This window comes from Phacochoerus africanus, chromosome 5 (assembly GCF_016906955.1).
Source record: "Phacochoerus africanus isolate WHEZ1 chromosome 5, ROS_Pafr_v1, whole genome shotgun sequence".
In the NCBI taxonomy this organism is placed as follows: Eukaryota; Metazoa; Chordata; class Mammalia; order Artiodactyla; family Suidae; genus Phacochoerus; species Phacochoerus africanus.
Window position 1 is genome coordinate 115,679,538 of NC_062548.1, and position 24,189 is coordinate 115,703,726.

At 40.6% G+C, this 24,189-nt stretch overlaps 1 protein-coding gene across 2 annotated transcripts in view; it reads right to left on the reverse strand.

Annotated features, from left to right (window-relative positions):
- The window catches only part of BABAM2 (BRISC and BRCA1 A complex member 2), a 430,327-nt gene that overhangs the window by 274,538 nt on the left and 131,600 nt on the right, over positions 1 to 24,189 (reverse strand). For both annotated transcript variants that reach the window (XM_047782376.1, XM_047782377.1), the window contains exon 6: positions 11,379 to 11,453. In XM_047782376.1, the coding sequence (XP_047638332.1) occupies positions 11,379 to 11,453 (75 nt within the window). The remainder of the gene's footprint in view (positions 1 to 11,378; positions 11,454 to 24,189) is intronic.

The window sequence follows — 24,189 nt, forward strand, 5'->3', positions numbered from 1 at the left end:
ACATAAGCAAACATGCCACTGGCCATCAGAGTGATGACTACATGCAACTACCACACATGTAGCTTCTAGAAAACTCTACTACTCATTCACGAAACAAATAAATCCTTAATTTTATTCTGAAAATATTTTTTACTTTATTGACCCTCTGAAAGGGTCTAGGGGTTGTATCAGGAGTCCCAGGACAACACTTTGTGAAATGTTGGTAAGAATACCGTCACCATCAATATTCCAGAATTTTGTGTTAAAGACTATTTTCATGAAGTACCCACATAGTGAACGGACATTCAGAGCATTATAGACTACTTTCCAGAGTTATCACAAAGCTTGAAAAACCTAAACCACTGTTTATCCTGCTTCAAGAGAGCCAAAACTTTTTAGAAGCAACCCTAAAACAAAGAATGATACCAACCTTGTTTCTGGGTGTCACCCATTCCAAGAATATGGTCATAATGTAAAAACGAAGCTGCAGGAAATGGATTCAAGAAAGAAAAGGAATCTTCAGAAAAATGGTAGAAAGAGGGCAGGTATTGCTGTGACATTATTTTGTCATCAAATTTGATCAAAATATAAATGTGCTGTTAAAATTTGTTTTAAAATGTTTTATAAGAGAAGAAAAGCCCTCCCAGTTCTATATTTGATGCCATTCTAATTAAAGGCTACAGCTTCCTTCTCCTACTCTAAATCCTCGGAGTATGTTTATAAAGAAAAAAAGGACAGTGGAACTTTGGGTAACAGTGAATATGAAACCCAGCTCAGCAAAAAGAATAAAACTGAACCTCCCCGGATACTTAAAAAACTGTTGTGTCTCAGGATAAGGAAGACAATGCAGCCAGGTGCCGTAGAAGGCAAGGTGTGAGTTGCAACAGTGCTTCTCCAACTATCTACAATGAAGGAGCAGTTACTATCTGCTTTGTTTCTGTTTTTCCTAATCCTTCACAGATTGATGGCTTCAGAAAATACATTAAAAATGAGTTATTAGAAAAAGAAAAAAAATTGAAACAAATCAAAATGCAAACCCATTATTTTTATCATTACAGTCAACAGACATATGATTATTCTGTCAAACTGCTTTAAATGTTTCTTACGACTATCAATTCTGACTTATCATGAACCAAAACATATACTTTGGGTAGCAATGACTAGAAGGTTCTGGCTGCCCCTTTCCTCTCATTTTCTCAGGTTGATCACTGAGTTGGTGACTACGCACGTCAGCTTACATGTATGAAAACAGCTCACGTGTATGAAAGCTCACAAGTCTGAAACATGGATCATCTGGAGCCTGAATATTTGGTTTATATCCCTTTAATTCTATCAGCCTCATTTCCCTCTTCTTTCTCCCCAATCATTGTATAGTATTGTTTCCTGGAAGATTTCTCTTCCTAAATACAATCCCAAGCATTGTACTACCCAAAATTATCCCTCGAAACAATCACTAAGCTCCTTGGTTGAGTATTTAAGGCTCTACCTTTATCACTGTATCTTTAAAATGCCTTTCCTTTCTTATCTCCCACTAGTCTGTATTCATGTTCTACGATTTAGCCAAACTAGACTGTTCTGCTCTTCTCCAAATGTGTTTTCTTCACCACCTGAAACCATGCTCATTCTTTCTCTAGCTTCCCTCTATCAATACGAGTCTTTCAGGCCCATCCCAAATGTCCCCTTCTTTATAAAAGTCTTTTCTACCTAGATGGAATCTCTCTCCAACCCACTAAGGAACTTTATACTTCTCTTATGCACATAAAATTATTAACACTTGCATCACTATTATCTATGTAATCATCTTATGCCCCAAACCAGAACTGACTTTTATTTGAATTGCATGTCTGCTTATGGATGAAAATGGACTAACAGATGACAGTGATAAACTGATACTACCCCTGTCGGGTGCCTGATGGCAACTTTATGATGTGGGTTGAGAAAATGTCACCATAGAGAAAACAGCTCCAAACAAAAAGTGGTCAACCTGTGACAATCCCATCCCATAATTTCCATCACTGTGCTACTTGGATCCAATCCACACGTCCTTTTCCGAATTATAGATGGCACTACCTCCCCCAAAAACAGGCTGAAAAAACAGAGCAAATTCAAAAAGACAATATGAGGAGATTAGTCTATACTTTGCCTTAAAAATATAAATTGCATAAAACAGGATTCATACAACCAAAAGGTGTGGGTTTTTTTTCACAAGCTCAATAAATACCTAATCAATGGTGAAGATCAGAGTTCAAATGAACACTGACCTGATCAATCCTATCTGTTTTTGCACTTATTTCTGGGCACCACAGTTTAAGAGGGATGCTGGCAATGTGGACTACTTCCTGAAGACAAGTATGAGGATAGAGCAGGATTTAAAAACTTATGGCATATAGGTGTAAAGGACTAAAGAAGTCTAGCCTATAAAAGAAGACAGTCTCTGGTTGTTTGAATGCAAGTGTTTCTGCTGTAATATGATGGATGCATTCCTTTAAAAAATTGCATTCTAGCAAAGTACACATTAAGAATAAGAGGCTTATGAGAAAAATTTGGTAAGGCTAGATCTTACCTTACAGTTACTTGTACAACTCTGTAACCACAGCATGAACAAACACCAAAGTAATCCCAGTAAAACTACTAATATACTTAAAATGACATGCTATATTCCTAATAAACAAAGAGTTATTATACTAAATAAAAGACTTTTTAGAAGCTAAAGATCACTTAATGAAAGGGGCCACAAAGCTTGAAAGTGCTGAGTTATAGGAAAGAGCAGAGGGATGTCACCATTAGAAGTTACAGTGGAGAAGCAGGTTTTGGACAAAACGTTAAGGATGCCAGAGAGGGAGCGCTCTGGCTTGTTATCTTGCGTTTGTTACTTTTCCAGAAAGATGGGGAGAAACCATGCCATAAATACTTAAACACAGAGTGTGCGGCAAAATCGAGCCACGTAGGAGGAAGGGAGTGAATGGACATTGTGTGCCATACAAGAACCCACTACAGTTTGCTAAGTTCATCTGCACGGATGTACTTTCACTCAGCTGCTGCTAGTTAGTGGTCAAACTACTGACAAGCTGGGAAAAATCAACTATAAACCATGGCAACTTCTGCATTCATACCGACATGCTTCCACAATTTACCAATCGTGTCTGAACGAATTCATGCGAATAAAGCATGCTATGTAGCCAAATATACACAGGATTCAGAAACTATCAATACACATGGAGACAAGGAAGCAAAGCAGGTCGACTGACAGTCATCGAGATACAGCTCCATTCTAAAATTATAATTTAGAAGACGAAAACATACGCATACTGGAAAAAAATAAAAGCAAAAGAAAACAATAAAAGCAAATGGAAAGGAGAAAGGTCACAGAAGCTGCCTGTGACTGTTCATTTTCAGCCGAGAAAAGCACTATCATCAGAACTATCAACAATTAAAGCTGGAAATTTGGGGCAAATGATAATGTGAGTTTTGAATTCTAGGTTGGGGGTTAGGAGAGAAGAAAAAAGAAGGAGTAAATATAACTCTATCTTAATTTCAATGAAATGCTACTTTCGTCCTAGGCCACAATAAATTCAATACTTTGAAATATAAATTAAGGATAAATAAAATCAAAACCACTTCTAGTCTGCATCTACTCCAAGTCCAGAAATGTATCAGGTACCATCAAACTCACCTTCTCATTGGTATTTCCAACAACTTAATGTGGTGTGCAATAGCCTGACCACATTTGCACAGTTAAGGAAACAAGGACTTGGAAGACAATTTAGTAAATTATACGCTACCAGATTATTCAGAAATAAGAGCAAAGATGGAGAAAAGAAAAAGAAGAAAACAAGGAAGGGCAAGAAGAGAGGAGGGAAGAAAAGAGGGAGGGAGACTTCAACCAAGCTGAAGGTGCCAGCGGAATAAAAACAAAGAGACCATGGTATTAAAAACCACTCACACTCATGGAACTAAACCATTTTCTCATCTTTGTATGATGCTGCAGGTGCCTTCGTGAAGCAATATTTCCCAAACCTTCCACCCCATAATTTAGTAAAAGGACCAGCAAACAATGGTCCATAGTCAAAAGCCAGTCCTCTGCTTGTGTGTGTAAATAAAGTTTTATTGGAAGCCAACCATAATCATTCATTTAGATACTGTCCATAGCTGCTTTCATGCTGTGACAGCAGTATTAAGTGGTTGTGATGGAGACCATACGGCCTGCAAGCCTAAAATTGTACTATCTTGCCCTCTAGAGCAGATATTTGGGGCCCTTGATGTAGAGTATTTTTCTCTAAGCCTTGTTTCTCTCTTGAGAAGGGAGATGGGACAAGGCCAATAAACTAAGAGCAGTCACGCATCTCCTACTCAATGAAGGAATAAAGGGAAACACTCTGCAGGGGAAATTTTCAGACCATCTCACTACCTTCTTTGTGATTAAATTTCAAAAGCAAATTTTGGCCCAATTTTAATTTATCATAATTAGACTTATTACATGAATAAATAGCACCTTACATTTATGGCACTTTCTTACAGGTATATACTCCTACCTTTATAAAAGTATGCCCACTCCCACTTGATTAGACAGAAACTATTTCCTTATATTTATTTATTTATTTATTTGTTTGTTTGTTTTTTAGGGCTGCACCCGCAGTATATGGAAGTTCCCAGACTAGGGGTTGAATCGGAGCTACAGCTGCTGGCCTACACCACAGCCACAGCAATGCAGGATCCAAGCCGAGTCTGCAGCCTACACCACAGCTCATGTCAACGCTGGATCCTTAACCCACTGAGCAAGAGCAGGGATGGAACCCTCATCCTCATGGATACTAGTGGGATTCATTTTCACTGTGCCACAGTGGGAACTCCCCTATTTCCTTTTTTTTTTTTGTCTTTTTGCCTTTTCTAGGGCCGATTCCCACAGCAAATGGAGGTTCCCAGGGTAGGGATCTAATCGGAACTGTAGCCACTGGCCCACGCCAGAGCCAGAGCAATGTGGAATCCAAGCTGCACCTGCAACTGACACCACAGCTCATGGCAACACCAGATCTTTAACCCACTGAGAGAGGCCAGTTATCGAACCCGCAACCTCGGATTCGTTAACCACTGTGCCACGATGGGGAACTACCCCTATTTCCTTTTAGATAAGATGAGAGTTCCCTGTGAATTCCCTTTTTTTCTAAATTAATTAATTAATTTATTTTTCCACTGTACAGCATGGGGACCAAGTTACACATACATGTATACATACTTTATCCTCCCATTGTGTTGCGATGTAAGTATCTAGACATAGTTCTCAATGCTTCACAGCAGGATCTCATTGTAAATCCATTCCAAGAGCAATAGTTTGCATCCATTAACCCCTGTGAACTCTTTATTGTAGCTCAAGCACAAAACAACTGTTTGCTTTGAAAGCAAATTTCCTAAGAGTTAAAGTAGTCTTTATTTCTAAAAGCTACTTATTAAGTGTGACTTTATTGGATTAAAAAAATCGCCTAAACTAAAAGGCCTCAAATTCTTCATCTCATGTGTGGTTTAGAGAAAACTTGTTGTGAGGTCAGTCTTTGAATTTATACACATTTATCAGGATCAGAGGACTTTTTTATGTTTTCTCTCCTATATTTGCTTAGAAACAACTATAATCAATACATACCACCCTAACAAACTTGCTATATCTTGAAAAGAGAATATTTGGGGAAAGTTATCAGTTCCCTTTCTAGCAAACATGTAAAACTAAATGGACTTTCAAATAACTCCAAATAATAAAGGGCAATTCAAGAATTCATCCAAAAAAAAAAAAATCCAGAGCAATTAATCAGCCTAATTCTCTTCTTCTGGCTGCACAGAATGCAAACTCCTCTCCTGTTCTTAAGGGAAGATGAGAAGACCAAGGAATTTTAAAACTGCAAATTTACTAAAATTTAATCTTTGATGACAAGTCACAAAATGTGACTGTCATACTGACACTGTTTTAATATTCATGCTATTACCTTACTATATGAAAGAATAAAAGAATGACAGCACCCCATTCGCACTGCTTTTATTCAACATAGTAGTGGAATTCCTAGCCACAGTAATCAGACAAGAAAAACAATAAGAAATAAAAGGAATTCAAGTTGGAAAGGAAGAAGTAAAACTATCACTGTTTGCAGATGACATGATACTATACAAAGAAAATCCTAAAGATGCCACTAAAAAACTACTAGATTGCATCAATGAATCTGGCAAAGTTGCAGGTGACGAAATTCATATGCAGAAATCTGTTGCATTCTGATAAACTAACAAAGAATTACCAGTAAGGAAAATTAAGGAAACAATCCCATTTACAACCATGTCCAATAAATAAATAAATAAATACTTAGGAGTAAACTTACCTAAGGAGGTAAAAAACCTATACTTGAAAAACTTTAAGACACTGACAAAAGAAACTGAAGATGACACAAACAGATGGAAAGATATACTGTGTTCATGGACTGGAAGAATTAATATTGTTAAAAATATCCGTATTACAAAAGACAAACCACAGATTCAATGCAACCCCTATAAAAATACCAACAGCACTTTTTGTTTTTCTTTTTTTGGCTGCACCTGCAGCATATGGAAGTTCCAGGCCAGGACAGAATCCAAGCCACAGCTGTGACCCACACCAAAGCTGCAGCAATGCCGGATCCTTAACCCATTGTGTCAGGCCAGGGATCGAACCTGCACTGTCAGAAAGATAACGTCAGATCATTAACCCACTGCACCACAGCAGGAACTCTGCAATGGCACTTTTTCACAGAACTGGAACAAATAATTCTACAATTTGTATGGAAACACAAAAGACCCTTAAAAACTAAAACAATCTTGGGAAAGGAGAATAGAGCTGGATGTATCACATGCCCTGACTTCAGACTATATCACAAAGCTACAGTAATCAAAACACTATGGTACCAACACAAAAATGGACACATAAATCAATGGAATGGAGTAAGTAAATCCATACACCTATGGTTAATTAATCTAGGAGGCAAAGAGGACAAACAAGGCAAGAATATACGATGAAGAAAAGACAGTGTCTTCAATAAATGGTGCTGGGAAATCTGGACAGCCACATGAAAAAGAATGAAATTAGAACATTTTCTCATGCCGTATACAAAAATAAATTCAAAATGGATTAAAGACCTAAATGTAAGCTCTGAAACAATAAAACTCCTAGAAAAAACATATGCAGAACACTCTTTGACATAAAGCCCTAATCACATCAGTGTTTTTTGGCTCTGTCTCCTAAGGCAAAGAAAACAAAAGGAAAAATAAATGAGACCTAAATACACTTGAAAGTTTTTTCCCAAGAAAAGAAACCATCAACAAAATGAAAAGACAACCTATCAAATGGGAGAAAATATTTGCAAATGATATGATCAACAAAAGGTTAATATCCAAAATATACAAACAGCCCATGTGACTCAATATCAAAAAAGAAACAACTCATACAAAAAGTTCATATAGATCAATATCAAAAAAAAATAACCCAATCAAAAAATGGGCAGAAGATCTAAATAGACATTTCCTCCAAAGAAGACATACAGATAGATGGCCAAGAGGCAACTGAAAAAGATGCTCAACATCATTAATTATGAGAGAAATGCAAATCAAAACTACAATGAGGTGCCGTCAGAATGGCCATCATCAAAAAGTCTACAAATAATAAATGCTGGATAGGGTATGAGAAAAGGGAAGCTGCCGATACTGTTGGTGGGAATGTAAATTGGTATAGCCACTATGGAGAACAGTATGGAGGTTCCTTAAAAATCTAAAAATAGAGTTACTGTATGATACAGCAATTCCATTCCCAGGTATTTATCCAAAGAAAACAAAAAATCCTAATTTGAAAAGACAATGCACCCCAATGTTCACAGCGGCATTATTTGTAACAGCCAAGATATGGAAGCAACTTAAGTATCCATCAACAGATGAATGAATAAAGAAGATGTGGCATTTATATACAATGGAATACTACTCAGCCATAAAAAATGAATAAAATTTTGCCATTTGCAACAACACAGATGGACCATATTCTCTTCAGTTGAGAAGCTCAAGGTTGCACACCTGGGCCCAAGGAGGACAGACATGGGAAAGTTGGTCTATGCCTATCCGTAATCTACTTCCTGCTATGTGGACCATGGAAGCAGAGAATTTGTACTACATTCCCCATTTAATTTTTTCTTTTCTTTTCACAGCCACACCTACAGCATACCGAGTTCTCAGGCTAGGGGTCAAACAGGAGCAGTAGCTGCTGGCCTACACCACAGCCACAGCAACACTGGATCCAGGCCACATCTGCCACCTATGCCAAAGCTTGTGGAAAAGCCAGATCCTTAAACCACTGAATGAGGCCAGGGATCAAACCCACATCCTCACAAACACTGTGTCGGGTTCCTAACCTGCTGAGCCACAGCAGGAACTCCTCCATTTAATTCATATTAGTTTGTGCTGGAGTTCTACCATCCACAAAGAATCCTACATACAAGAGTATTTTTTTTTTTACCAAGTTTTTATGTAAATGACTTATCTAACCCTTTGACTTACCTCAGCCAAGAATAAAGTTCAGATGCTAAAGTAAGGACTCATTTCCAGAATAAATTCATTCTATCTCATGTAACAACTGTATATGCTTAGAGTATAAGACAAAATCACATCACTGAATATTTAATGGCATTTTGATTCTAACATCAAAAAATCCTGCTAGTGAAAAAAAATGTACACTTGAAAACATAAATTAATGAGTGATTGATGTCTTTATCACAGGGTAATAAAACTTCACTGCAGCAAATTGGTAGGATATGTAGTCAAACTCCGTGATATCTCATTATTTAGAAGTTCTACTTTATCTTTCATTTCTTTGGGATGGTGAGGCAAAACTACATGGATGCTGGTGAAGAGTATCTAACCCAGGAATTTGAGGAAAATTTATTTTTGGACTTAGATGATCAGATAGCAGACTGGTGATTAGATGAGGAGCATCCAAATGCAAATAATATGTAAAGCAGTTCCTACGGCAAACTTAGTTTTAAGAGTATATCCAGGAGTTCCCGTCGTGGCGCAGTGGTTAACGAATCCCACTAGGTTGAGGGTTCGGTCCCTGCCCTTGCTCAGTGGGTTGAGGATCTGGCGTTGCCGTGAGCTGTGGTGTAGGTTGCAGACGCGGCTCAGATCCCGAGTTGCTGTGGCTCTGGCGTAGGCCGGTGGCTACAGCTCCAATGAGACCCCTAGCCTGGGAACCTCCATATGACTTCTTTCTATTAAAAAAAAAAAAAAAAAAAGAGTATATCCAAATGTTCCAAGATTATGACACAGCTTTAGGAACTTAGATCTTAAAACCCTCAACGGGCATCCTGGATTATATCTGGGATGCAGGTAGGTATTTTTTTTGTTGTTTTCTGTTATACAAGATTTTCTCTCTTGTTTGGTGTTTTGTTTTGTTTTGCTTGGTTTTGGTTTTGCCCTTGTTGTTTTACTCTCTTTGCAGCAACTAAAGAGCCAGAAAGACATGAGTGCTGCAAGGTAGGCATTTCATCTTTAGTAAAAAAAATCACGTGACTGTACTTTTAGAGGGGAAAAAAATGCTTCCCAATCTTGGCAAATAGATTCCACTTTTTTCCTATCTGACTGGAAAGGGCATAACAATATAAAGTTAGAATTCTTAGAATAGAAAATATGGAAACTTAATTTTGAAGACAGAAAAAAATTACACAGATTATGATCCAAGAAGTGTTTTTTTTTTTCCTTTGACCTTCAAGAACATGAGCCGAGGCAACACTCAGTTCAAATAAACAGGACAACCATTCAAAACTGATAAGGCCCCAAAGAGCAAAACGAAGACACTATAATCATAAATTACAGATTAACGTTATTACATGAATAATGTACTCTCATATACTATTGATTTTGCTTTTAAACGAGCAGAAATAAGAGTGTTAACTAGCACATATGGAGGTCAATGAGTCTGTGAGCTAAGAGTTTACAATTGCATAGTAATTACTGAAACCAAACAAATTGCGCTTGGTAATCACAGGTCTAATATGTATATTTTCCACAACAGGAGTATTGAGAAACTGAATTGCTGACTTCCATCCCCACTTGGACTTCACAACTCTTGGATACAGAGTGGGAAAACAGTCAGCAAGAAACTAAAAATGAAAGTTTAATGAGGCACAAAAATCCCACGTTTTATTTAGGAGAAAAGATGTTAAAAAAAAAAAAAAAAAAAGCCTTTCCTAATCTTTTCTATAGTTAATATTCCACCAGACTTACTTCCAATGATTATCAAGTCAATATCTATTATTATTTATTTATGACCACTCTAATATGCAGGAAAACCTGCACAGGACTCTGCCCTCTCTCTAGACTCTTCCATGAACTCTCTGAACAACATCAAATTAGGAAGACACATGTTTCTTACATTAGACCAAAGCTATATAATCACAGGCCGAATATGGGGCTGAGGTCAAATCTTTTTTTTTTTTTTTTTTTTTTTTAGGGCCACACCTGCAGCATACAGAGGTTCCCAGGCTAGGAGTCAAATCGGAGCTAGTCTCCAGATCCTTAACCCACTGAGCGAGGCCAGGGATTGAACTGGAGTCTGAGGCCAAATCTTAAATCACCACCCCAATCCACACCTATGATAAACCCAGGCTTTGGTCTTAAGGCTTCCTGCTCAGAACTTGCTGGTTCCCTGGTCCATTTAGTTTCTTTCACGCTAACCAGAGCGTAGTGTGCATCTGGATTCCACTTCATCACCACAAAGCATGTTGCAGATCCTTCTCCAAAGTAGCTGCTCCCAAGCCACACCTTGCCTGCATCACATTTTAAAGAATGTCATATACACTGGCCGAACTTGATGCTGGGTCTCTGCAGGACAGTCCAACTGTGAAGGTGCCTGAGGTCAACTGCTAACATAGATCAACTGCTGATAGAAAATGAAATGCCTCGACACAGCACAGTTAATACACAAGCCTCCAGAAAGACAGAATGCATAGTAAGACAATTTCTAAGAGTCTTTCACCTCCAAAATGATTATTCAACAAAGGCATTTTTTCCCCACGTCTAATTTACTTATCCTAATTTTATCTTACCAGGAAAATTCATTTCGAAACTAATTTTAGGGCCACTATTTTAGCTTTTAGGTAACAGTACCTCTGTGGATCTTCATGCAATAAAAATTTTAGTGGAATTTTAGTGAACAAAATGCTGGCAAGCCATACAAATATTCAGGGTTAAATAGTGACTTAGAAGAACTCACTTATAGAAAATGAAAAAAAAAAAAAGCCAATGTGAAGTAAAATAAAATAGTCCACTGTAAAATAAAAATTCAGAACCTCAAAAAAAGCTCATTTATGTTCTCATATTGATAAGCGTGTCATATACGATATTTTTACCTTGAGCAGGTATGTGGGAATATTGCTGAAATCCACTGGCAGCTTCAAAAGGAAACGAGCTGAAAATTCACCCGTCTGTAGGAAAAAAAATTATAATAATAAGACTAAAACAAAAAAATTGATTCTGAAGTGATAATTACAGCCAAGGCCACAAGTTCAATCTGCTCAAAATGCAGGCATCTTTGATTTGGGTTTCCTAACATCAAGCAAGAAGGCTGGAAAAGTAGGGGCAGATCAAGCAGCATTACTGAATTATTAGTTACTAAAAAGCACAATTAGAATTTTTAAATCTGCATTTTAAATGTGCACTAGAATTATAATGCAGTAGTATCATCTTTTGTTTTTCACAAGTATGAAAAGAATACATGAATGTGTGATCTTTTTAAATCCAAACTGTCCGTTTGAGTCATTTGATTTCATATTCAGATCACTTTGCTAATATTTATAACCCATTAATGACACAGATCACCAACCTTCATAGAACATCTAGAAGCAAAAACAAAGGTCAAACTTCTACAAACCCATATAAAGCAGAACAGCAGAGGGATCCCAAACAAGAGTCTAATTTCCTGACAATCTGTTAATCTCATTTTCATCAACTAAAATTTTTCAGTAACTCCTTCTATGAACTAGTCTCTGAAGGAAAGATGTACAGAGGTTTGGTGATTTAAAACATTTAACTAAGCTTCAATAACAGTGTCAATTTTTTTTCTTTTTTCTTTTTTGTCTTTTTAGGGCTGCACCCGAGGCATATGGAGGTTCCAAGGCTAGGGGTTCCCAGGCTATGGCCTACACCACAGCCACAGCAATGCAGGATCCGAGCCGGGGCTTTGACCTACACCACAGCTCAAGTAGACACCAGATCCCTAACACACTGAGCAAGGCTAGGGATCGAACCTGCATCTTCGTGGATGCTATTCAGATTTGTTTCCACTGAGCCACAATGGCAACTCCTATTTTTTTTCGAAAAGAGGAAACTCATGTGAAAAAAAAGGGTTCCCTCTCCATTTATGATAATGGGAAAGCATCATTTTTTTTTTTCTTTTTCATGATGGGAAAGGCTAAGGAATCGCATTTAAAAAAAAGAAAACAAGGAGTTCCCATCGTGGCACAGTGGTTAACGAATCTGACTAGGAACCATGAGGCTACAGGTTCGATCCCTGGCCTTGCTGAGTGGGTTAAGGATCCGGCATTGCCGTGACCTGTGCTGTAGGTCGCAGATGTGGCTTGGATCCCGCATTGCTGTGGCTCTGGTGTAGGCCGGTGGCTACAGCTCCGACTCGACCCCTAGCCTGGGAACCTCCATATGCCGCGGGAGCGGCCCAAGAAATAGCAAAAAAGACATTAAAAAAAAATCAATTAATTAATTAAATAAAAAAAGAAAACAACTTTGCCATAGTCTAGAGGAGGGGTTTTTCCCATTGAGCGACGCACACACCTAGGGGTTCTGAGGAATCTCTGCCAAGGCAGCAAGGAGGGGTGCTGAGCTGGCAGGGCCCTGGGTCCTCCAGCCTCTCTGACAGCAGGCCTGCGGTGCAGCTTGCGATTTGGACACACTGGGTTTCATTACGGCATGCTGTTTGAACAAAGAACTCTGAGGATGAGCTAGAACCACTCTAAAGAGTGGGTCTCCATCCTTTTCATATTGGTGACCACTAGAGAGTCCCTAAATCTCCACGGCTACCCCCACTTAAAAACGAGCCCCCCAAACGCCCTAAAACACCTCTTTAAACAGAGCAGGCATTTACAAACATTTTTTATGGATGGGTGGATGAACCCACATAGGATGCACACACACCTCCTAGAGAAGATTCCACAAGCGTCACAGTCCCGTCTACAAACATCCAAGCAACAGGCTTCAAGGTCCTGGCCCTAATTTTAAAACTCTGGCCTAAAATCTTGAAAATGCAAACAGACATAAAAACCTTGAGCTCCAAAGATAAAAACGATAACGGCCATCTGCACAGTGGCATGTTGTTTATTTTACTGCCTATAACATCTTTTAACTTACATCAACCTCTGGCTCAGGACAGAGTCCTTCTTCATCGCACAAGCCCAACCCCACGACAGGAAAGGCAGAAAACAGCGAACTGAATGGAGACAATCAAAGCTGAGGTCACAGAAGCCACCCTGCCACCAGGAATGCCGATGGTGGGAACCCGGCGGGAGTCCTTGGAGCTGAGCAGCTGTGTTCTCACTTCGATATTTATTCCTCATTTCAGTAAAGGGAGGTCTAGTCTCTCGGCCTCTGAGGCAAGAAACCTCAGAACCCCCAGCATGCAGACCCACTCGCAGCCCGACACTTGACAGAAGAGTAAAGAGCTGCTTAAGGATCTACAAACAGCTCATCATACAGGACGGGGCGGGGGAAGGGGGGGACAGGGGTCGGAAGGGTAGTGAAAGATCCTGGCAAAGTTCTGACCTTCCGTTTTAGTCCAGGATGAGCAGGAAGGTGTGGTTTTAGTGTTACGCTCCGAGAGGACGAACATACCCTGTAAAGCGTGCATCTTTGGCCCCCAGTATAATAGGTCATCCTCTGGAAGGGGTGACAACAGGGCAGCAGAATTATATGGGAACCATGAGAAGGGCATCTAGCGCCATGGCAGTTTGGGAAGAAGATGAGATGTCTTCCTTTAGTGCTGCAAACCATGCCATGGAGGTGGGAGCGCTCAACAATGACTACAAGTGCCCCCAATTGCCACTCTCCCCCCATGCCCCCACCAATACGCTCTAGTTTTCCCTCTTTACCCACTTACTCCCATCAGCATGCAAACATTCTTTTTTGTTGTTGTTGTCTTTTTAGGGCTGCACTAGCGGCATATGGAGGTTCCCAGGCTAGGGGTTCAATGGGAGCTGCAGCTACCAGTCTACACCACAGCCACAGCAATGCGGGATCCGAGCCACGTCTGCGACCTACATCACACCCAGCTCACGGCAACGCCGGATCCGTAACCACTCAGGAAGGCCAGGGATCGAACCTGTGTCCTCATGGATGCTAGTCAGATCCATTTCCGCTGAGCCACAACGGGAACTCCACAGGCAAACATTCTGAAAAAGATCCTTCTTGACTTATATCCCTCTTCAGGTCCCATCTCATTCCTCTGCTCTCCTTCATAAAATAATCTCCTGTAAAGAATTATCCTATATTTGAGGTCCACATTTCCTCGTGTATTACTCTCTCCAGAAGCCTCTCCAGTTAGCCTCTGCTCCACACCCCTCTACCAAAACAGCTCATCAAGGTCACCAATGACCACACCATTGCCAAACCCAATGGTCACTTCTCAGTTCATCAAGGTCACCAGTGACCACACCATTGCCAAACCCAATGGTCACTTCTCAGTCTTCCTCTTATTCCTAGTTTATCGGCAGCATTCCTACAGCGCGGACTGCTCCTTGCCTGGAACGGTCTCCTGGGCTTCCAGGATCATGGTCTCTCTGGGCTCTTCTCGACTTCACCAGCTCTCCCTCCGGTCTCCCTCCAGAGTGTACCGTGCTTAATTAACCCCAGGACCTCGCTTCTTATCTACACTCCCCAGGTGACCTCGCCCAGGTACAGGCCACTGAAGACCATTTACATGCTCATGATTCCCACACAGTCTTTGATCCACCTCCCACGACGGAAACCCAGATCCTGGTTTTGTGCTTTTCCTTTGATGGTTATTCCTCATCTCAGGAGAGGACCATTCCATTCTTTCAGGCTCAGGCCAACCACCTCAGCCTCGGCCTTGAGTCCCAGCTGTCTCTCTCTTTCACATCCAAAGTGGCAAATCCTGGGGACTCTACTGCCTGTTTCTATCCTCGGTCCAGCCACTTCTGACCACCTCTGCAATCACCTCATCTGAGCCATGATTATCTCAGCCTGGGTCACGGCCACCACGCTCATGGCTTCAGTCTTTGCGCGTTCGCAGTTTGCTCCAACGAGCCCTTCCACACACGAGTCAGCGTAAGTTCCTCCTTTGCTCAAAACTCTCAAACGACAGAGATTGAGCTCCTTCACGGAGGAGTCTGACAAGGGCACAGCTGAGCAAAGAGGTGAAAGAGGCAAGGAAGCAAACTGTGTGCAATGGGAAGGGGGTGGGGGGGTGGGGGGACGTCTCAGGCAAAGAGAACAGCAAGTGTAAAAGGGCCTCATGAGGGGACGTGCCTGGAAGTTCTAGAAAAAGCAAAGCCAGTGTCACTGACACAAACAAGCGCTAATACTAAGCTGAGGTCTCCCAGAAACTCTTCCCCATTGTGTAGCCATTTCTACAGCCCCCTGGGATGGGCAACAGTCATTCACAAAAGGAGTGAACACTAAGGCGGCTACTACATCTATGGGGAATATTTGCTAAGTCGTTCCTGGGGATGTCGAGACAGCTTTTCGAAAGTGATCTGGGGGAGAGGGGATTGGGGAAGGGTGCTGATGGGACAGACATTAATAAATCAAACGCAATCCAGGTCGTCTTCATTTTCAGTTCGTACAGGTCAACACCCCACCTCCCGCCAATCAATAAACAGCCATCTCTAGGTTAAGTTGACAATCTCAAAACTTTTAGATTGTTAGACTCAACGGCTCTTACTTAACATGTATTTTTGAAAATAACAACAAAAGGAATGGAATGGGAGATTTAAAAAATTAAAAGAAGTCTTGTACATATAAGGTAATTGGAAAGATAATTACATATTTAGCACGTGGACTCATCTGAACTGCTAGTTATTTTAGTCCATGCACTGCATTTTGGCTCTTTTGCCCTATTTTAGTTTGTACAATGTATTTTTATTCTACCGGCTATTTTTGACCGAGGTTCTTTTAAAAATGTTCAGACGATCCCTACTTTATCCCTTCTCAAAATGTTGATCCTAGAACTAATATAAATTTATGTTTATTGGCAAAAGGCGGATTTACACAGCTAAATTCCTAATAACAGAAATGTTGATCTCAGGACTAATATAAATGTGTGTTTATCAGCAATGGGCTGATTTATACGACCAAATTCATAATAAAAGAAACTGAAGAATTTGATCCACTGGAAGCCATAAAAAGTGTTTCATGATCTTCAACTTTCAAGCTTACTATACATTCTTTATATCACCATCGAAAGGAGGGAGAAAACAGTAAGTACTTGTTTCTAACAATATTGGGAATGTTGGAGACTAAGGCTCGAGAATTCAGTTCTCACTGCCACCACTGGTTTTTCTTGTGACTTGTCAGCGAATCTTTTTCTGTGAAACCAAGTAAATGGTGATTTAAAACATATCTTAATGTCAAATCGGAGCCATAAACATTATCTGGGGAGCAAAGCACAAGTGAAAAAAATCCTTCTCAAGTTCTATCTCAGACAGTGACTTTCCCTGTGTTTCTCCATCTAACGTTCCAACAGTTATTCAAGCAATTTACGGCCACTCTGTTGCAACGTCAAAGATTGCTTCCATAGCAATCTTTCCTGTAAGCCGAAAATGAGACATTTAGATGCAGCCAAGTGAACAGAATCATTTGATTTGCTTTTTGTCAATCCTTGGTCAAATCTTCTCTTGGCTAGATGAAGACTGGATCTGACCTATGACTGTTAAAATGTCAGCCGCTCTGCCAACTGCCTTAATGGCAATTTCCCCAGCATTAGCAGTAAATATGCGCATCTTTCCTTTTTACTAGTTACAGTCCTTTGGCAAGTAACGTAAGCTAACAACGCTGAGGTTTGGCAATTTACTAGGTCTAAGCTTTTCTCCTGGTCACAGCAGCTGTGGCACAGTTCTCTTTTCCTTTTAGAAGGGACAGGTAGACAGCTTAGGCGGAGTGGATTCCAAACCCAGGTTGCTCTGCGGAGAGAAATTTTCCTTCCTTTCCTGGAGACTGTTGGCTGTCAACAAACAAGCTGTCATCTGAAACTGACTGTTCTTACTGCTTCGATGGTTAAAAGCTAGGACATACGCAAGAATGACTACAACTTGAGCTGGGGGATAGCCTGGGATGAATGACTCTTCAGATGGACTCTGACAACCAAAAGCCTCAATCTGGAGATTGTTTCTTGATAAATGCACAATTATTCACTATGTGTGAATAGGAAGGCCAAAGTTAATGGCCTAATTAACGGTTCTAATTAATCAGAACATCTTCTACTTCACAAAAATGTTTTCTAAGATATATCATTTACTTGTTCCCCAAACCCCATCCAGTATATGTAATTCATTTATACCTGTTTTATTATTCTTTTAGAGTGGATAAACAACAAGGGTCTACTGTATAGCACAGGGAACTATATCCAATCTCCTGGCACAGACCATGAAGGCAAACAGTATTTTTAAAGAAGAATATACACATTTATAATCTACTTTAGAAATGAGAAAACTGAGGCTTAGAACAGTCAAGAAACTTGCCTCCGGTCACAGAGAGAGTACTAAAGAGTCAGAGCTCAACTTCAAGGCTCAAGATTTATCCAGCCATCCACTACTGTGGATTAAGAGTTTAAAATGGGCCAGGCCTTGTACCAGGCATTGCAAACTGAGTAAAAGCTGCCTTCCTAGAGCTTACAGTCTAGTGAGTCAGAAACTAATCAAAATAATACTCCTATAAAGTATAACCTAAGAAAAACACTATCCATGAAAGGGCAGAGTGCTCTGAGAGCACACTTCAGGAAGACCTCGCCTGTCCAGACTTTGGGGCTCATTATTTGAGGGAACTTTTAAAAAAGTGAGTTGAAAGACCATATGGAAAAATAAATCATCAATACCAGCCAGGAAAACTTTGAAGAAAAACAGCAATGAGAGGAGACTAGCTACACCAGACAGCAAAGCATCACATAAGGACACAATAATTACAGCACAGTAGTGCTGATGTTAAATCAACAGAAAGACCAAAGTCCAGAAATAAGCCCCGAGAGATTTAGTGAGGGTGGGAGGGGAAGGGGGGGACAAGCGGGCAGCCATCTTGAAATAAACCAACTTAGATCCACATTTCACATCGTATATACGGGGAAAGCCCAAGTGGATTAAGGATTTCAGTGTAAAAAGTGAAATCATAAAGAAAAAAACATTGACAAGTGTCTTTATAACCTTGCAGAAGACAGTGACTAATTCAGAAGGCACAAAAGAAAAGACATATAAACTTGACCACCTGAACATAAAAATTTTCCAGAGGGCAAAAAAACAACCATCAGGGAAGTCAAGCGACAACTGACAAACTGAGCAAAGTGCACTTGCAATTCCATCACAAAGAGCTAATGCTCTTAATGAAAAAGAGATTTAACACACAAGAGGATAACAGGAAAGGATATACAGAAATGAAATATAAATGGCTCAAACATATGGGAAAAAATAAAATTTAAAACTAAATTGATTGGGAGTTCCCATCGTGGTGCAGTGGAAACCATGCGGTTTTGGGTTCGATCCCTGGCCTCGCTCAGTGGGTTAAGGATCCAACGTTGCCGTGAGCTGTGGTGTAGGCTGCAAACGCGGCTCGGATCCCAAATTGCTGTGGCTGTGGCATAGGCCGGCGGCTACAGCTCAGATTAGACCCCTAGCCTGGGAACCTCCATTTGCCACAGGTGTGGCCCTAAAACGACAAAAGACAAAAAAAACAAAACAAAACAAAAAACACACTAAATTGATTAATTTTAAAAAAATTGAACATCATTTTTCACCAGATTTGCAGAAGACTATCAGCACTTTAAAGATATCGCCTCCACTGCTTTTGATGAAAAGTTGTTGGTGACACAAATAATTTTCACCAACATACAAAGTGTTATTTTCTGTGACTGCTTAAGATTTTCTATTTACAGCTGGTTTTCAGTATTTTGACTATGATGTGCCTTGTTTTTTCCTGACATTTGTCTTGGTTGGGGTTTGGTAAGATTCTTGAATCTGTAAATATACATCTTTCACCGTATATGGAAATATCTGGGCATTATTTAATCACACACTTTCCTGCTTTCTTTTTCTGCTCTCATCTCCTTCTGCGACTTCACTTTCATGCTTATTAGGGATTTTTATTTTGTCCCATAAGTTCTGCTTTCCCTTCTTAAGTACCCCCATCTAGTACCTGCCTGCTTCTGATCACTCTCCAGTGCCTTGAAGCAAATGGCTTTATGTCTGTGGATGGATCAGTCCAACAGGAGCTACCTGGCCATTATACAAAGTGGAGCCTGACAGAAAACTGCAAGTATGTTTAATATATGATTGGCAATACTGCGGAGAAGCCATCCCTCTCATAGATTGCTGCTGGGTTAATAAGTTGGTATAAACTTTATGAGGGCATTCTGGTGATAAAATTATAAACACATAAAATCCTTGATCCAGCAATTCCCCTTCCAGTTATTTATCTTACAGACATATTTGAACAACACATGCAAGGGGACATGGACAAGATTATTTATTACAGTATTATTTGCAATAGCAAAAGATTTAAAACAACTTTAATGCCTAGCAACAGGATTCAGATTAAATCATTATGGTTCAATTATGTAATGTAATAATATACATTCTTTTTTCTTTTTACACCTGTACCTGTGGCATATGGAAGTTCCCAGGCTAGGAGCTGAATCAGAGCTGCAGCCACGGCAACATCCTGATCCAAGCCACGTCCATGCCCTACGCCTCAGCTTGTGGCTATGCCAGATCCTTAACCCACTGCACAATGCCAGGGATCGAACCCACATCTTCACAGACACTACATTGGGCTCTTAACCTGCCGAGCTACAAAGGGAACTCCTACAATTATTTTTAAATAGAGTGCTTATAAGGAAAAAGACTCTAAGCTATTTTAAGTCAAAAGGAAGGTGCAAAACAGAGTATATATGTTACCATTTGCATCAAAAGGGGGGATATATATTCATATATTCATAGCTATTCAAATATATACGTATGTATTTGCTTATATGTGCATAAAGAAACTCTGAAAAGCTACACTAGAAAAAGCTACGCCAGTGCTCACTTGGGGTGGGAGATGGAGAGGAAGGTAGTTTGATTTGTGTGGACCCAAGACAATGATGGGAGAAGACTTTTCACTGATATCTTTGAGTACGTTTCGATTTTTGAACAATATGAATACATTGCCCACTCAAAAAAAATTTTTAAGAGATTTGAAAATCAAAATGAGAAGTATGTATAAGAAGATGCTCATAATTCACGCACTCATTCATTTATTCAACAAACATTTCCTGAGCACCTACCATGCCGCGTCCCAGGCTGGGTAATGGAACCTCAAGACCAACAAAGTACAGTCTCTGCCCTCAAGGAGCTTAACGTCTATCTTTGACCAGACAAACAGATTATTACAACGTGATGCTTTGAAAGACTTACAGGAGGCTCTGGAAGGAACTGAGTTAGGACTCAGTTTCAGGTGACAGAATTCCAACTAACTTCAGCAAATACAAGATAATCTACTAAAAGGATATGAGGCGACTCAGGGACTCTAAGATTAAAGATGCCGCCCAACCTCAGTTCAAAGGACTCTAAAGCCCTCAGAATTCTCTCTGTCTCTGCTCTCTGCTCTCTCTGTGCTTCATGTTACTCTCCCTCTATTTACCACTTTCTGATTCTTTTGACTCAACTGGAAAAAAAAAAAAGCTCCCTGATTTACATGTTATAGACCAGCTACTCATAACAAGACCAATCTCACTCTCTCAGAACTAACTCCAAACTCCCAGGTGAGAATTCTGTTTGGCTTAGGTGCCTCCTGACCTAATCAACACAATTGCCACAGTTTTAACAGTGAAAAAGTTAGTGCTACCATAAATTCATTAAAAAGAACTGAAAAACTCAGAAATGCTTAAGAGGAGGCAGGGTTGTATTATTTGCACATTTCCCAAAAGCCATAAAAATGTCTGCGGGGCTGTCTTATGGAACAGTTCAAATACAAGATGCCTCATCCTTTTTCTTTTATTCCATGGAGAGAAGGTTTTAAAAACCCCTCTGAAGACCCTCGGAGAATTCTCTCCATGCTGGGGAAATCGTGGAAGGGGTGCTCCCAACACCTAAGTGCCATCCAAACACGGGACAAAGCATCCAAGACTTCAGACAAACAAGGGACCTGGCAAACACAAGTAGGTGGCACGACTCCAGCCCTTCCTCTCGTGCTGCTCTGCGACGTACAGGCAGAGGGTTGCCTCCGCGTGTCATGTTTCCATAAAACCAGGTCTTTTCTACTTGATGCGTCTAGCTGCAAAAGAAAACTTGAATTTCTACTGATACTTGTATTATTTTTAAAAAAAAAAAAAACAGTATTAAAAGTCTTTTTAAAAGTCAGTAAGATTGAAAAAGCTACCATATTTACTTTAAATGTCTTGAGGTATAAAATAATTAAGTGCGTGTGTACACACACACACACACACACACACACACACCTTTTAGCGGATAAAATAAAAACCAGAGATGTAAAATAAACCATGACGAGCAAGAGCCAAAGGACTCCTACTGATCCATACAGGTCAAAAGCCAACAGAACCAGTTCCACCGCACAAAACAGTAAAAATGTCATAAGTTCATTTATTTATTTTATTTTTTTGTTTGTTTGTTTGTTTGTCTTTTTTGTTGTTGTTGTTGTTGTTGTTGCTATTTCTTGGGCCGCTCCCGCGGCATATGGAGGTTCCCAGGCTAGGGGTCCAATCGGAGCTGTAGCCACCGGCCCACGCCAGAGCCACAGCAACGAGGGATCCGAGCCGCGTCTGCAACCTACACCACAGCTCACGGCAACGCCGGATCGTTAACCCACTGAGCAAGGGCAGGGACCGAACCCGCAACCTCATGGTTCCTAGTCAGATTCGTTAACCACTGCGCCACGACGGGAACTCCTGTTCATTTATTTTAAATAATGTTCAAGTCGCAGTAGTCCCATGTGGTTAAAAACAAAACAAACAAATTTGGACAGTCCCAAGAAGTGACTGTAACAGATCTGACTACCACGCTACTCCCTTTCCAAGGAAGCACCCAGAGGTTTATCCCTGTCACAGGTCAAAGGCCATCAGAACCTAACTCCGGGTGGCATAAATTAAAGGGGAATCATGAGCAGTCCCCCTGGTACTCCCTGCTACTTACAGATGACACCATCACCAGAACACCTGCCGCATCCGCACGGCCAGCGGGGAAAAGGCGAAAAGGCGGTCCGCTCCCAGATTCTCCCGGTGTTCTGGCCCCTCTCGTACGCTCCCGTCCTCCTCTCCCACCATTCCAGACCACAGCTGTCCCAGAGAGGGAGAACTCGACACACAAACCGGAGCCGCCTTTCACACGCCATCTGAGATACTGAACATTTTCTAGTAGCCACACTTCAAAAGGTAAAGAGGAGCTCCCGCTATGGTGCAGTGGGTTAGGAATCTGACTGCAGGGTGCGGGCTAGCCTTCTGCCCAGCGCAGTGGGCTGAGGCATCTGGCATTGCCAAAGCTGTAGCACAGTTTGCAGCTACGGCTCAGATTCGATCTCTGGCCTGGGAACTTCCATGTGCCACAGGTGCAGCCAGAAACATTTTTTAAATAAACAAAGAAAAAGGTAAAGAAAAAGAGGTGAAATTACAGTATTTCCAGAATATTACTATTTGCACATGTAATTGGCATAAAAAATTATTAGTGAGATCATTTTTTGAACCAATTCTTTGACCTCTGCTGTATATTTCACATTTGCACACATCTCAGTTCAGACTGGCTACATTTCGAGTGCTCCATGGCCACATGTGTATGGCCAGGGGCTCACGTATTGGACAGTGCTGTTCAAGACATTTTTCCATTAACATTAATTCCTGTGTTAGGTTAGATCCTCCCTGTCACAAATACCTGAAGACCTGCCTAAGCTACCAAGTGCCATGAACCCAGACCACTCCTGACAGGCAGGTTGGTAGACGTCGCCTGGTGCGTGGGAATGAACATGGGACCCCACTGCCTCTTGCAGCTGGTGTGTTTTTTCCTTCTTCCTCTAAATACTGTCTACTCCTACTGTCTTTACTTTAACTTCACCACTTCCCTTCCTGCAACCCTGAAATCTGTGCCCCCATCCTCGAGAGCGCCACCAAAACTACTCCTGGAAAGATAAGCAACCCTCTCCTTCTCAAAAAGTCACTCTCCCTTTCCCCTCGCTTTCCATCCTTTCTGTGCACCTTGGCGATCTCAGCTTCCCCTGGTCCAGACACGGCACTTGATGATTAACAGCGTTTTCAAGTGATGATCCAGGAACCATCGCTGAACTACAATTTATTGAGCATCTACTATAATAAGTTACTCCAAGTAAACACACATGAAGGCTACGAAAAAATAATAATACTCTGTATTACACAACTCCTTATTTGCTTAGTTCTGCCTGCTTTCCACACACTGGATCTAATTTAATATTTATGTCAAGATTGGGGTGACAGAGTTATTATCTCCAGGAAACTGACACAGGGAAAATCTTTAGTCGCACACACAAAAAAGCTAATGACAGAATGAGAATCCAAAGCTCTGCCTCCCAGATCATCCTCCCTCCAACATATTTCCAGATGGCTTCTGCCCTAGAGGAGCTTACACTCTAACCGCACAGCCATAAAAGTCATCAAACAAGGAGGCCATTAGAATGAGGTGGCTCTAATTCCTTGGTAACTGACTTAAGCAAAATGAAACCTAAGCCAGCATCAATTCTGTAAATGCCTCAAGGTTAGGAAGAACAGTCAATCACCAAGAGCCAACTAGTCCTTCCCAAATAATGCAACCACTTAAGCTATAGCCAATCAAACAATTTCCTTGCTTTGCTTCCAGTTCCACTCTATCAAAACCTTCCCCCTGACTCTTAACCACAGAAACCTTCTAGCCACCTTGCCTCGATGCTTGCTCAAGTAAACTCTCAAAAATTTTTAATATATCTCAGTTTATCTTT